General features: G+C 48.5%; 1 protein-coding gene across 1 annotated transcript in view; it reads right to left on the bottom strand.

Moving 5' to 3' along the window:
* Positions 1–7,733, bottom strand: part of LOC147120833 (immunoglobulin superfamily member 3-like) — a 30,511-nt gene extending 22,778 nt beyond the window's left edge. The window contains exon 1 of the mRNA XM_085979125.1: positions 7,682–7,733. Within this exon, the coding sequence (XP_085835251.1) occupies positions 7,682–7,733 (52 nt within the window). The remainder of the gene's footprint in view (positions 1–7,681) is intronic.
* Between the last annotated feature and the right edge of the window lie 6,475 nt (positions 7,734–14,208).

The raw sequence follows: 14,208 nt of genomic DNA, 5'->3' as shown, positions 1-14,208 counted from the left end.
ATTGACGCGTTTGAAGGCCGATAAATCCCCACGGCCTGATAATCTACATCCTAGGGTACTTAAGGAAGTGGCCCTAGAAATAGTAGATGCATTGCTGGTCATCTTCCAAAATTTGATAGACTCTGGAACAGTTCCCATGGATTGGAGGGTAGCTAATGTTACCCCACTGTTCAAAAAAGGTGGTAGAGAGAAAACGGGGAATTATAGACCGGTAAGCCTGACATCGGTAGTGGGGAAAATGCTAGAGTCCATTATGAAAGATGTAATAGCAGAGCACTTGGAAAACAGTGACAGGATCGGACAAAGTCAACATGGATTTACAAAAGGTAAATCGTGCTTGACTAATCTACTGGAATTTTTTGAGGATGTAACTGGTAGAATAAATAAGGGAGAACCAATGGATGTGGTGCATTTGGACTTTCAGAAGGCTTTCGATAAGGTCCCGCATAAGAGATTAGCGTGTAAAGTTAAGGCACATGGGACTGGGGACAAGATACTGACTTGGATAGAGAACTGGTTGGCAGACAACAAGCAAAGAGTTGGAATAAACGGGTCTTCTTCCGAGTGGCAGGCAGTGACTAGTGGGGTACCAGAAGGATCGGTCCTAGGACCCCAGCTATTCACAATATATATTAATGATCTAGACGAGGGAACTAGATGTAATATCTCCAAGTTTGCAGACAACACAAAGCTGGGTGGGCATGTGTGCTGTGAAGAGGATGCCGAGAAACTCCAGTATGACTTGGACAGGTTGGGTAATTGGGCAGATGCATGGCAGATGCAGTATAATGTGGATAAATGCGAGGTTATCCACTTTGGTGGCAAAAACAGGAAGGCAGATTATTATCTGAATGGCAATAGATTGGGAGAAGGGGAAGTGCAACGAGACCTGGGTGTCCTTGTGCCCCAGTCGCTGAAGGTAAGCATGCAGGTGCAACAGGCGGTTAAGAAGGCAAATGGTATGTTGGCCTTCATAGCGAGAGGGTTTGTGTACAGGAACAAGGATGTCTTTCTGCAGTTGTACAGGGCCTTGGTGAGACCACACCTTGAGTATTGTGTGCAGTTTTGGTCGCCTTATCTGAGGAAGGATGTTCTTGCCATGGAGGGAGTGCATCAGTGATTCACCCGACTGATACCTGGGCTGGCAGGAGTGACGTATGAGGAGAGATCGGGTCGATTGGGCTTATACTCGCTGGAGTTTAGAAGAATGAGAGGGGATCTCATTGAAACTTATAAAATTCTAACAGGACTAGGCAAACTAAATGCTGGAAGGATGTTCCTGATGGCGGGGGAGTCCAGAACCAAGGGTCACAGTCTAAGGGTAAGGGGTAAGCCATTTACGACAGAGATGAGGAGGAATTTCTTCACCCAGAGAGTGGTGAACCTGTGGAATTCTCTACCACAGAAGGCAGTTGAGGCCAATTCATTAAATATATTCAAGAAGGAGTTAGATATATTTCTTAAGGCTAAAGGGATCAAGGGATATGGGGAGAAGGCAGGGACAGGGTACTGAATTTGGATGATCAGCCATGATCTCATTGAATGGCAGAGCAGGCTCGAGGGGCCGAATGGCCTACTCCTGCTCCTATCCTCTATGTTTCTATGTTTGTAAGCTATTATAAAATCTCCTGTATGTTTACGAATGGATATTGTGTATTATCACTAATTTACAGCCTAGTTGTTTTAAACATCCCTCTTCCACATTGCACTGCACTGGCCGGCAATCCACAGTCAGCCCCAAAGCACACACGCTGCAACTGAACTCAGGCCTGCTGCTGGACAGGTTCCTCGCACCATTACTGTGGAGCCTGGTATTAAAAGGAGCAGAAACTCAGGGGGAAAGCTGCCAGTTTCAATGATATTTCACCACACCCAGCACAAGATTCGGATGTAGGTTGAGATAAAGAAGGCCCTCGGTCCATTCAATCTCATCCTTCCGGAATTCCAATGTTACCTTGGCCCCATCGCAGCATCCAGCTGTTTATTAAACCCGTCCAGTGTTCTGGCCTCCCCTGGTAACCCATTCCAGCTTTGGATTACCTTCTTCAAAGAAATCTGTCCTAAACTTGGCCTTTACAATGCTGACTGCGCCCTCCTGCCCTGGCTCTATCTGACAGGATTGTTCTGGGTTTACTTTAACTTCCTGCCCAGCAAGTGTTGTCCTACCCGTGGACACACCGACTACCAAAATCTGCGGCACCTTTCATTGATTCGCACTGAATTCGCTTCCTCATTAATCAGCCCAGGGGTGAAGCTTGTTGAGCTCTCTTTGTATTTCAAATATAGATCGGCTGTATTTCAAACATGTTCCTCGTACAACTTTATTTTACAGGCACCTCTTCAGTTGAGGATTTCTCTGTAAGATTTTTGATGGAGTATTTTCTCATGTTCGAGTTTCTGTTTTTTTGAAGTTTAGAACGAGTTTCTGAAATCTGGTGGGAGGCAGACAATGAAACCTTACAGAGAAATCCTCAACTGAAGAGGTGACTGTAAAGTAACGTTGTGCGAGGAACATGTTTCTATTACAGCCGATCTGTCTTTTCAGCATAAACTGGTGGATTGTGTTTGGCAATGGTTGAACGGTAAGTCGCTGAACCACAGTGGTTGTGGATCAGGTGACTACTCCCGGGGGTGGTCAGGTTAAACTGATCTCAGTCAGGGCTGTACAGGTCCTGGAGCTCCCTCAGCATTCTGAGTTAGCTGAGAATGAGCAAGGCTCCCACTCCTTATCGTTGTGTAGTAACCATACTAGAAATGCACATGTGGGAGAGGAAAGCTCTTTCATTCATCCTGTGCTCTAATCCTGGAACACTCCTCCTCAAGGCTCCGGTGGGACTAATTGTCATTTGGCCCAAACCCAACAGGCATCCGGGACTTGTGGAAGTGAACCCAGCAAGGAGGCAGTGCCTTCAGGAAAGGAGGAGGCTTGGGGAGAAAATGTGAAACAAAGAGAAAGAGATCGGGCTCTCTACAATGCTTAACTCTGAATGTCACAATGTTTGGATTTGCTTTAAGCAGGGTTTGTAGGGCCGGGCGTTGGACAGTTCCTCACATGTCCAAAAACTGGGTGTTAACTCCTGGGAGAGATGGAGAGGTCAGAGTTACTAATGGACATCTCCCAGTGAGCAGAGTAACACAATAGAATCTGCTCCCCCCGCCCCACCCCCACCCTGCTCCCCCTCCCCACCCTGCACCCCCTCCCCACCTTGCACCCCCCCACCCTGCAACCCCCCCACTCCCCCCCACTCACCCCGCTACACCCACTCCCCCCGCTGCCCCCACTCCCCCCCACCCTGCTCTCCCCCACCCTGCTCCCCCCACCCTGCTCCCCCCACCCTGCTCCCCCCACTCCCCCCCACCCTGCTCCCCCCACCCTGCTCCCCCCACCCTGCTCTCCCCCCACCCTGCTCCCCCACCCCACCCTGCTCCCCCCCCACCCTGCTCCCCCCTCCCCACCCTGCTCCCCCTCCCCACCCCCCCTCCCCACCCTGCTCTCCCCCCACCCTGCTCCCCCACCCCACCCTGCTCCACCACCCCACCCCCCCTCCCCACCCTGCCGCCCCTCCCCATCCCCCCTCTCCACCCTGCTCCCCACCCTGCTCCCCCCTCCCCACCCTGCTGCCCCTCCCCATCCCCCCTCTCCACCCTGCTCCCCCCTCCCCACCCTGCTCCCCCCTCCCCACCCTGCTCCCCCTCCCCACCCCCCCTCCCCACCCTGCTCTCCCCCCACCCTGCTCCCCCCCCACCCTGCTCCCCCCTCCCCACCCTGCTACCCCTCCCCACCCCCCCTCTCCACCCTGCTCCCCCCTCCCCACCCTGCTCCCCCTCCCCACCCCCCCTCCCCACTCTGCTCTCCCCCCACCCTGCTCCCCCACCCCACCCTGCTCCCCCCCACCCTGCTCCCCCTCCCCACCCCCCCTCTCCACCCTGCTCCCCCCTCCCCACCCTGCTCTCCCCCCACCCTGCTCCCCCACCCCACCCTGCTCCCCCCCCCACCCTGCTCCCCCCTCCCCACCCTGCTCCCCCCTCCCCACCCTGCTCCCCCCTCTCCACCCTGCTCCCCCCTCCCCACCCTGCTCCCCCTCCCCACCCTGCTCCCCCCTCCCCACCCTGCTCCCCCCTCCCCACCCTGCTCCCCCCTCCCCACCCTGCTCCCCCTCCCCACCCTGCTCCCCCCTCGCCACCCTGCTCCCCCTCCCCACCCTGCTCCCCCCCCACCCTGCTCCCCCCTCGCCACCCTGCTCCCCCTCCCCACCCCCCCTCCCCACCCTGCTCCCCCCCACCCTGCTCCCCCCTCCCCACCCTGCTCCCCCTCCCCACCCTGCTCCCCCTCCCCACCCCCCCTCCCCACCCTGCTCCCCCTCCCCACCCTGCTCCCCCTCCCCACCACCCCTCCCCACCCTGCTCCCCCTCCCCACCCCCCTCCCCACCCTGCTCCCCCTCCCCACCCTGCTCCCCCTCCCCACCCCCCCTCCCCACCCTGCTCCCCCTCCCCACCCTGCTCCCCCTCCCCACTCCCCCTCCCCACCCTGCTCCCCCTCCCCACCCTGCTCCCCCCTCTCCACCCTGCTCCCCCCCCACCCTGCTCCCCCCTCCCCACCCTGCTCTCCCTCCCCACCCTGCTCCCCCTCCCCACCCTGCTCCCCCTCCCCACCCCCCCTCCCCACCCTGCTCCCCCTCCCCACCCTGCTCCCCCCTCTCCACCCTGCTCTCCCTCCCCACCCTGCACCCGCTCTCCCCCTCACTGCCCCCCCGCTAACCCTCCCTGCACACCCCTTCAAGAGATGACCTGCCTGTTACAATCTCAGTTGTAAAAATAAAGAGGAATTTGGATCCCAGGAAGACTGTGCAATGTGGTTTATTGCACTAAGACCCAAGAAACCTTTGCTTCTGTTATTTAACTTCCTCTTTTTTAATGAATTGCTTAATAGATATATTGGACTGCAATGACTGAAAAAATCGTTATTTCAAAACAGGTCGGGGAAATATTGGTGTCAAAGAAAAGCTTCTATCTTCAGGCAACTGAGGCTCTGAGGAGAGTTTGAACAGCCTGGGATCGTTTGCTTTGGAGAAATATTAATAGGCTAGAAATTGGTCATCGCTGCCCCCATCATCCAGGCGGAAAACAGGAGCAAAAATGACCAATTTCGCAGGGTCTGCACTGCAGCCCAAGAACGCCTGAAAACGGACAGAGGATTTTCAGGCATCCTGGACAGCAGCCTAAAACAGGTGTTAGGACCCTTGAGTATGCTAATGACGCTGGCGCCAGTTACATTAAATAAGCGAAAATAAGCAAAAAGCTCCTTATTTGCATATGCAAAGGGGTAATGCCTGTGAATATCTGCTTATGTGGGTCGCTATGAAATTGTGTGGATAACGTTCCTGTGAAGCACCATGGGAGGTTTTATTCCAGTAAAGGTGCTGTGTAAATACAAGTGGTTCTTAGTGAATGGGTCGGGTTGAATTGGGCCACAAACAGGCTGGGCAAACAGGGAGGTGGAGCCCAGCTTCTCCAAGTATTGGCTGAGCGGATTAAACACAAGGAGAACTGGCAGACCCCCAAATTCTGGTTCGAAAACAAATGGAGTTGTGAGCATTAGTGAATAAATGGCAGCAGTGGGAACAGCAACAAATCAGTAAGTTAATGGAACAGTGAGCACGGAATGAACTTCAGGGCAATGGGCTCACTGCAATAAATTCATGAAGCAGCAGGCACATCAACAGATGAATGGATTCACGGAGCAACGTTAGTGAATTTACAGAGAATGGGCACACCAGCAAATCAATAAAGTAAGGGAGCAGCTGGCCTCAGTGAACTCATATCCCTTCTTCCCTTTGCCGCCAGTGCTTCCTGCCCCTGAAGCTGTTAACCGACTGTCACTGGTTTCACCAGCGATCTACTTTTCAAAGCACTATGAGCGAATGTCATGAATTTGCTGACTATAAGGGCAAGTTCAAAACGCTAAAGGTGGTTTCAGCTAAGAAAGAGGTGTTTAGTTAGCTACGGCACTTAAACAGTTAATATATATTTGTATAGTATAATCAGTTTATGTTCTTGTAAAGGTTCCTGCTGTTTAAAATCCACTGGTGGCTGAATTTTAATATCGATTGATATATAGATAGATATACATAAATAGGTGTATCCCACTCAATGATGTACACAAACACATTAAGAAAATATTTTGATTTGTCTTTCTTGGATCCAGAGTGGATGACCTCACACTTACCCAGTATAAAGCCCACCTTTCATAATTTTGCCCACTCAATTAGTCTGTCTATGTAACTTCCTGTTCCCATCTGCACAACTTACTGTGCCTCCTAACTTAGTGCCATCTGCAAACTTGGATATGCGACTCTCTATCTCTCCATCCAAGTCACTAATATATATGGTGAAAAGCTGAGGCTCCGGTACAGCTCCCTGGAGAACACCACTTGTCTCATCCCACCAATCAGAGTGTCGATCAATGTCTCCTACCTCCCAACCAATTACCAACCTATGTCACAAAGTTACCTTCAATTTGGTGCCTTCTCATTTTTGATAATCTGTGCGGAACCTGATCAGGTGCTTTCTGGAAGTCCATGTAGACAACATCCGCAGACATTCCCTTATCCACCCTGCGAGTGACCTCCTAAACACATTCAACTAGGTGAGCCAGACATGGCCGACCCTTCACAATCCATGCTGACTCTCTTTGATGGGTTCAGACTTGTCCGAGCGCTCCGTCGCTCTGTCCCCGATAGATTCCAGCAACTTCCCCACAACTGACATTAAACTGACAGCTCTGGAGTTACTCGGTTTCTGCCTCCCTCCCTTCTTAAAACACCGACTGACATTTCCAATTTTCCAGTCCAAGGACTTTATCCTGATTCTAGAGGACTTTGGAAAATTATGACTAACACATCTGCAGTTTCCTCACCTGTTTCTTATAATATCCAGGGGTGGAAACCATCAGGTCCTGGAGATTTGTCGACCTTAAGTCCCAATATTTACTCCATTGACATTTTATTACATATATTAATTCAGTAAGTTCTTCTAAACAAATGCAAGGTTTTCATTTATCAAGTCTGTCATTTCCTTCTTATCTATTATAGTCTCGCCTGCACCTGTCTTTATTGGGCCCACATTCCACCTCAGTCACTCTCTCTTAATATACTGAGAACTTCTGCTGTTAGCTTTGATACTCAACACAAGTTTTTTTCTGTATTCCTTTTTTGCACCTCTTACTTTCTTTGTATCCCTTTGTTGCTTTATTTCCACTTTGCCGTGCATTTGTGTCAGCCTTTTCTTTTAGCTTATTGCTGTTTCTTACCTCACAGGAGGTGCCAGCCTACTGATAGCTCACCCAAGCGACAGTTCTTCCGAAGTGAATCTGAACAATGCACCTTGGATGGCTTCTCAGCCTTGATGAGCAGTTGAGCCTATTGGTCTCCACAGCCCAGCAGTCACACACACAGATCAGGAGTGGGGTAACTGGGCAGTGGGGCTCAGTGTCACACCTTACCCTGTATTTGCCCATTGAATCATGAGAAAGCCCAAAGTATCTCAAGTCTTAATCATAAGTATCTGACTGCAAAATACTCGACTCACACCACCCGCCCACAATCAGTAAATCAAACTCAAAAATGTGATCCTGTGAATCCAGAGCCAGGTTGGGTGACCCCACTCTGGGCATTTACTCACCCACTGTGACACAGAGGGTCAGAGTCACGGCTGAGAGCGTCGGGCCAAACATTTCATCAATCTTATTTTAAAAGATGTAATTCCTGTTCATTTGCACACTGTATAATATGTTGTGGTTGATCTTTCAGAGATTGCTGATTGTCACTCAACGTCCTTACATGGTTGTCACAGCTCGAACACAAACCGCACAAAGAGGAAGGAATGACAAGAACCAGTGGGCTGTCCTCTGAAACAAAATATTCACACATCATCAAACCAGCAGCCAAACTAATACAAAAGCAAAATACTGTGGATGCTGGAAATCTGAAATAAAAACAGAAAATGCTGGAAATACTCAGCAGGTCAGGCAGCATCTGTAGAGAGAGAAACAGAGTTAACGTTTCAGGTCGATGACCCTTCGTCAGAACTGGAAAAGGTTGGAGATGGAACAGGTTTTTAAGCAATTGCAGGGGCAAGGAAAGTGGGGAGGGGAGGAAAGAACAAAAGGGAAGGTCTGTGATAGGCTGGAAGGCAGGAGAGATTAAAAGACAAAAGGGATGATGGTGCAAGGCAAAAGGAGATGGTAATGGGACAAGTTAAGAAACAAAAGACGACTCTAGATGAAGTGTAAATGGCAATGGCAGAATGATCGACAGCTGCCAGGTGAAGCAGCCAAACTAGTTTGTACCAATCTCTCTTGAATGCAATGTTTCCCACTCGAGTCGAGAAGCACTGTCTGGGACAGACTGGATGGACCTGTGGGTCTATTCCTCTCCAGAATTTTCAAATGTTCTTAATATTTCACCAGAAATTTTGAGAAATTCTCTCACCTGAGCTGAAAATCTGCATCCCTTCTGGCACATTCCTGCAGTAACTCCGAGGGACGTTTGATAGAAAGGGTTTTGAAAGAGATGGCCATTGGGATAGTGGATGCATTGGTTGTCATCTTCCAAAATTCTGTAGATTCTGGAATGGTTTCTGCAGATTGGAGGTTAGCAAATGTAACCCCGCTAATTAAGAAAGGAGGTAGAGAGAAAACGGGGAACTACAGACCTGTTAGCCTCACATCAGTAGTTGGGAAAATGCTGGAATCTATTATAAAGGATGCAATAACTGGGCACTTAGAAACTAATAGTAAGATTGGGCAGAGCCAACATGGATTTATGAAAGGGAAATCCTGTTTGACAAACCTATTGGAGTTCTTTGAGGATGTAAAGTAGACAAAGGGGAACCGGTAGATGTGGTGTATCTGGATTTTCAGAAGGCCTTCGATAAGGTCCCACACAAGAGGTTGGTGAACAAATTTAGGGCACATGGAATTGGGGGTAATATACTAGCATGGATTGAGAATTGGTTAACAGACAGAAAACAAAGAGTAGGGATAAACAGGTCTTTTTCAGGATGGCAGGCTGTGACTAGTGGGGTACCGCAAGGATCGGTGCTTGGGCCTCAGCTATTCACAATCTATATCAATGATTTGGAAGAGGGGACCAAATGTAACATTTCCAAATTTGCTGATGATACAAAGCTAGGTGACAGTGTCAGTTGTGAAGAGGATGTGAAGAGGCTTCAAGGGGATCTCGACAGGCTCAGTGAGTGGGCGAGAAGATAGCAGATGGAATATAATATGGATAAATGTGAAGTTATCCACTTTGGTAGAAAAAACAGAAAGGCAGAGCATTTCCTAAATGGTGAAAGATTGGGGAATGCAGATGCTCAAAGGGACAAGGGAGTCCTTGTACATGAGTCACTGAAAGTGAATGTGCAGGTGCAGCAAGCCATTAGGAAGGCAAATGGTATGCAGGCGTTCATTACAAGAGGATTTGAGTACAGGAGTAAAGAAGTCTTACTGAGATGAGGAGGAACTACTTCACTCAGAGGGTGGTAGGTCCATGGAATATGCTGCCCCAAAAAGCTGTAGAAGCTACATCATTACATAAATTTAAAACAGAAATAGACAGTTTCCTAGAAGTAAAGGGAATTAAGGGTTACGGGGAGCGGGCAGGAATTTGGACATGAGTCTAGGTTCGGATCGGTCATGGCCCTGTGGGTAGCGGAGCAGGCCCAGGGGCCGTGTAGCCTGATCCTGCTCCTATTTCGTGTGTCTAATTCTGTTAGATGCAGGAGATGGTTCTGTGATAGTGGATTGGCAGTTAGGATCAGATCAGCCATGATCTTATTGAATGGCGGAGCAGGCTCGAGGGGCCGATTGGCCTACTCCTGCTCCTATTTCTTATGTTCTTATGTTCTTATAATCCCTATTTCATTTTTTCTTGTAATTTTTCCACTCCTTTCCCCCCCCCCTTTCCTTTTGTTTCTCTCTCACACCTGGCAGCTATCTCTTGCCCTGCCAGTACACTTTACAACTAATCGCAGCCTATTACCATCTCGTCTAGCTTCTAATACCTTTCATTGTCTCTTTTTTACTTCTTTTGTTTCTTTTATTCTTTTGTCCGATCGCAGCCCTGCCTCCGATCTATCTTTTCTTTCCAGTTTTGAAGAAGGGTTCGACCCGAAACGTCAACTCAAATTTCTGTCCACGGATGTTGCCTGACCTGCTGAGTTTTTCCAGCATTTTCTGTTGTTATTTCCAATTATATAGGGCCTTGGTGAGACCACACCTGGAGTACTGTGTACAATTTTGGTCTCCTTACCTAAGGAAGGATATACTTGCCATAGAGGGAGTGCAACGAAGGTTCACGAGATTGATTCCTGGGATGGCGGGACTGTCGTATGAGATGAGATTGAGAAAACGGGCCTGTATTCTCTTGAATTCAAAAGAATGAGAGGGGATCTCAATGAAGCATACAAAATTATTACAGGGCTTGATAGGGTGGATGCTGGGAGAATGTTTCCCTTGGCTGGGGAGTCTAGAACCAGGGGCCACAGCATCAGGATAAAGGGTGGGCCATTCAGGACTGAGATGAGAAGAAATTTCTTCACACAGAGGGTGGTGAATCTTTGGAATTCTCTACCCCAGAGGACTGTGGAGGCTCAGTCATTGGGTATATTCAAAACAGATGTCGATAGATTTCTGACTAGTAAAGGCATCAAGGGATATGGCAATAGGGCCGGTGAATGGAGTTGAGGCAGAAGATCAGCCATGATCTCATTGAATGGCGGAGCAGGCTCGAAGGGCCGAATGGCCGACTCCTGCTCCTATTTCTAAAAAAAAATCAAAGGCCAGAACTAATTGTTAAAGAATCTGTTTTGTTAATAAAAAAATGTTATTGTCGGCAGCAAAGTATGATTAATATCATTGCAGTTAATGTTGGTGAGATTTTATCATTTATTTCCCAGCACCATCGGGAACAGCTGATGATCAGAATGCAACTGCTGATTATGAAAATGTTTTTTCTGCAGGAGACACCCAGGTGAGTTCAGTTGGGTTTCGAGGATGTTGCTTTCTGTAATGAGAAGGATCTGTGTGATGGGACAGATCTGATGGTGTGTTTGTGTCTTCTTTCTACACCACTTTGTCCAGTTATTTCTGCACTTATTTCCCCTCGTGGCACTGTAGACCATCTGAATATTGGCAGTTAAGATGAATGTCCTTGCTCTGTACAGATGTGCTTTGATGCATCTGTTCCTGGACTCTCAGACACTTATTGCAAACCGGCAGATGATGAGATGTGTGGGATAGACTCCCAAGTTTGAATGAGTGATAGTTTAGTGGGCAGTAGTTTGTCATACCTTTGAACAGCAAACCTGCTGAATTCCCATCACTGAACCCTAACTCTACAATCCTCCACCTCATCACTCCATTCTCCTGGCTCTGGCCTGTGGTGCACCTCCTTCCCATTGCCCCACTATTGGAAATAAATCTTTCTGCCTCATGGGCCCGACTCTTTGGAATTCCCTTCAATCTTCTCTGTGTTCCCCCTTCCACAGCCACACACTCCATCCCATCTTTCAGTGCCAGGCACTCACTCCTGCTTCACTGCCATGCATTTGGCCATCCTACCCCCACCACCATCCATTCCGGCTACTGTCCTTCCCCCACCGCCATCCATTCCGGCTACTGTCCTTCCCACTACCATCCACTCCCCACCTCCCTCCACTGCTATCAATTGTCCTCCTCAACTTCCTGCTTCTATCCATTGTCCTCCTCCTTCTAACTGCCACCCATTATCTTTCTCTCACTTCCACTTTCATTCATTCTCTCTTCTCTCGCTCTAGAGGCCTCTCTCTCTTGCACAGTAAAACCGTGAGTGGTTCGACCCACTCGCCCCCTAGATTCTATACTCTGGACTTTGGGGCAGGAACTACAATGTAGAGAAAACTCTTATAGGCCAAGTTTGATGAAACGAAATGGAATTTTATTGCATAATGTAAAACAAATCAAATGCAAGCAAATAAGAGGGTACATGGGAGGGAAAAACACACACAAATCATAACGACACAATACTAACTAAGGCAAATACAGGCTTATTATACTCTACAAAGATCATCATGAAATGGGGAAACACACGGAACATCGAGGGACAACAACATGTTAATTATACCCAAAATGACCACCCCCTTTAACCTATCTAGATCCGATTATGAAGGGCCAGAAACATGCTCACCAGTCCAATGGGAAAAGTATAGAGTTTTGAAGTCTTGTGTTTTGATCCTTTCAGGCGTCCTGTCTCCACGTGGTTAGTGGAGCCCCAGCGAGCTGCACCACATCTCTCTCCTGAGGTGGGGGTTGGGGATGGCTGGACACCGGCTGGCCTGGATGTCGGTGGGGTCGGGGATCGTCTGCTCGACCCCGGTCAGAGGAGCCTCGGGCTGGCCCCCATAGTTTCTTCAGTTTTTCGTTGTCTCTTCTCCCGAGCCGGAGTGGGTCGATGGCCTCCCGTTTCGTCAACGGCCCGGGGTTGGTCGATGATCTCCTGATGTTTTACCCCAGGGCGGGACGCCGACTCGAACCGTCTTCTTCTCCTTCTTCTAGCGATGACGCCACCGATACGATGGTAGCACCATGGTGACTGCTTTTTTCTTGCTACCCCCGGGTTCCCCAGATATACTTCTCAGGAGAAGCCTTTTACTCCCGCCCAAATCAGGTTAGTCTTTGTTTAACTTTTGGCGGGCTTATCGCACAGCGGGGTAGTTATTATATTTTAAAATACTTTGGGATGGCCGGTAAAGGGTCATCTCTGGTCTGGAATGACCTTCATTGTATTTAATGTCCTGGTGATGTCCTTAATGGGTCCTTGATGCTCTTCTCATGAATATGAAACTGTTCCCTTTTGTCTGGGTAAACATTTAGATGGCCTTTATCTACAGGCCGATCTTGACTGGATCTGCATCCAATCTATATATATATGTGGGTGTCTGGTTTCGTTCTCTCAGAAATGGCTTCCAGAACTTGCTGTGGGCTGAATCCACAAAGCTGTCTGAGGACTGCAGGAACCATTTTAATGTATCCCAATAAGTTGGTCCCGAGGTCTGGCGGCCATTTTGAATGCCCCTTTTCCCTAGGCTTCTTTTAAAACAGTCTTTAAAATCATGGCCACTTCTGCCATTCGACCCTTTATAATATAAAGTTCAATTTTGCGAATCCTACACTCCCCCTGATGATACTGTAACTTGCTGGAAGTATCATAATTCTGGGTGAGCAAAATTTTCTGACTTTCCATAATCAAACCATTCCCAGTATTTACCTATCTATGACCCCACAACACATGCATTTCCCATTTCAGAAAAACCTAGTGTACATTAAGCATCTATAGATGGCAATACTTCAGATGTGAAATTTGACATACTCACTTCCAGGTGTGGCGGGGGGCCTAATACCCTAACATCACCTGGTGCATACACACTATCTTTTAATAATAACAACACATCTAATAAACTTCAATAATAATAAAAAAATAAAGTACACACACAAAAATTAAATGCACATGAATACATACCAAAATATTACAGAGGAGGGAGGGAAAACTTTTACTTTATACAGAGCAGCAAAAATCTAAATGGGTGTCTCTTCTTCTACCTGCACATAATGCTCCCTCCATTCCCCTCTATTCTCGTACTTTTGCGAATGTTTGACCCCTTTACAGTGTACAAACAGTAAATAAACTACAATGATAACCTGGCACACTACAAGAATGTGGGAGGCTATCCTAATCCAAGAAGGGACTTCTATATTAGTGAACAGGTCCCACCACAGTGGGGTCACTATATCCAATATGTCTGCCCCTATCTCTAAAGTCTTCTGCTCCAGTGTATAGAAATGCTTCTGTGAAACAACAAAGGCTTTTAATATCTTGGTGAGGTGTTCAGGGAGAGGGGGAATGATATATCCAAAATGTGCAACGAATCGCTACAGATCGGTAAAATTCTCTTTAACAGTGATGTGAACAGTGGAAGGTTCAGGAATGGGGACAATTCGCTCTTGGGCCACTTGAACTTCTGCCCTGGGCTTGGAACAGAAGCTGCTGTCACTAACCGGACACCAACCGTGCTGTCCATGTTGGTAGTGGGGCGCTGCAGTGGTGACACAGTATGTCCCACCTCCTATATATGCCACCTGCAGGGGCACATGGCCTTGTGCCATTGCC

The sequence above is a fragment of the Somniosus microcephalus genome, chromosome 3 (genome assembly GCF_052327205.1).
Source record: "Somniosus microcephalus isolate GS21.2 chromosome 3, FLI_Smic_1.0, whole genome shotgun sequence".
NCBI lineage: Eukaryota > Metazoa > Chordata > Chondrichthyes > Squaliformes > Somniosidae > Somniosus > Somniosus microcephalus.
This window is presented reverse-complemented; position numbering and strand designations above follow the sequence as displayed.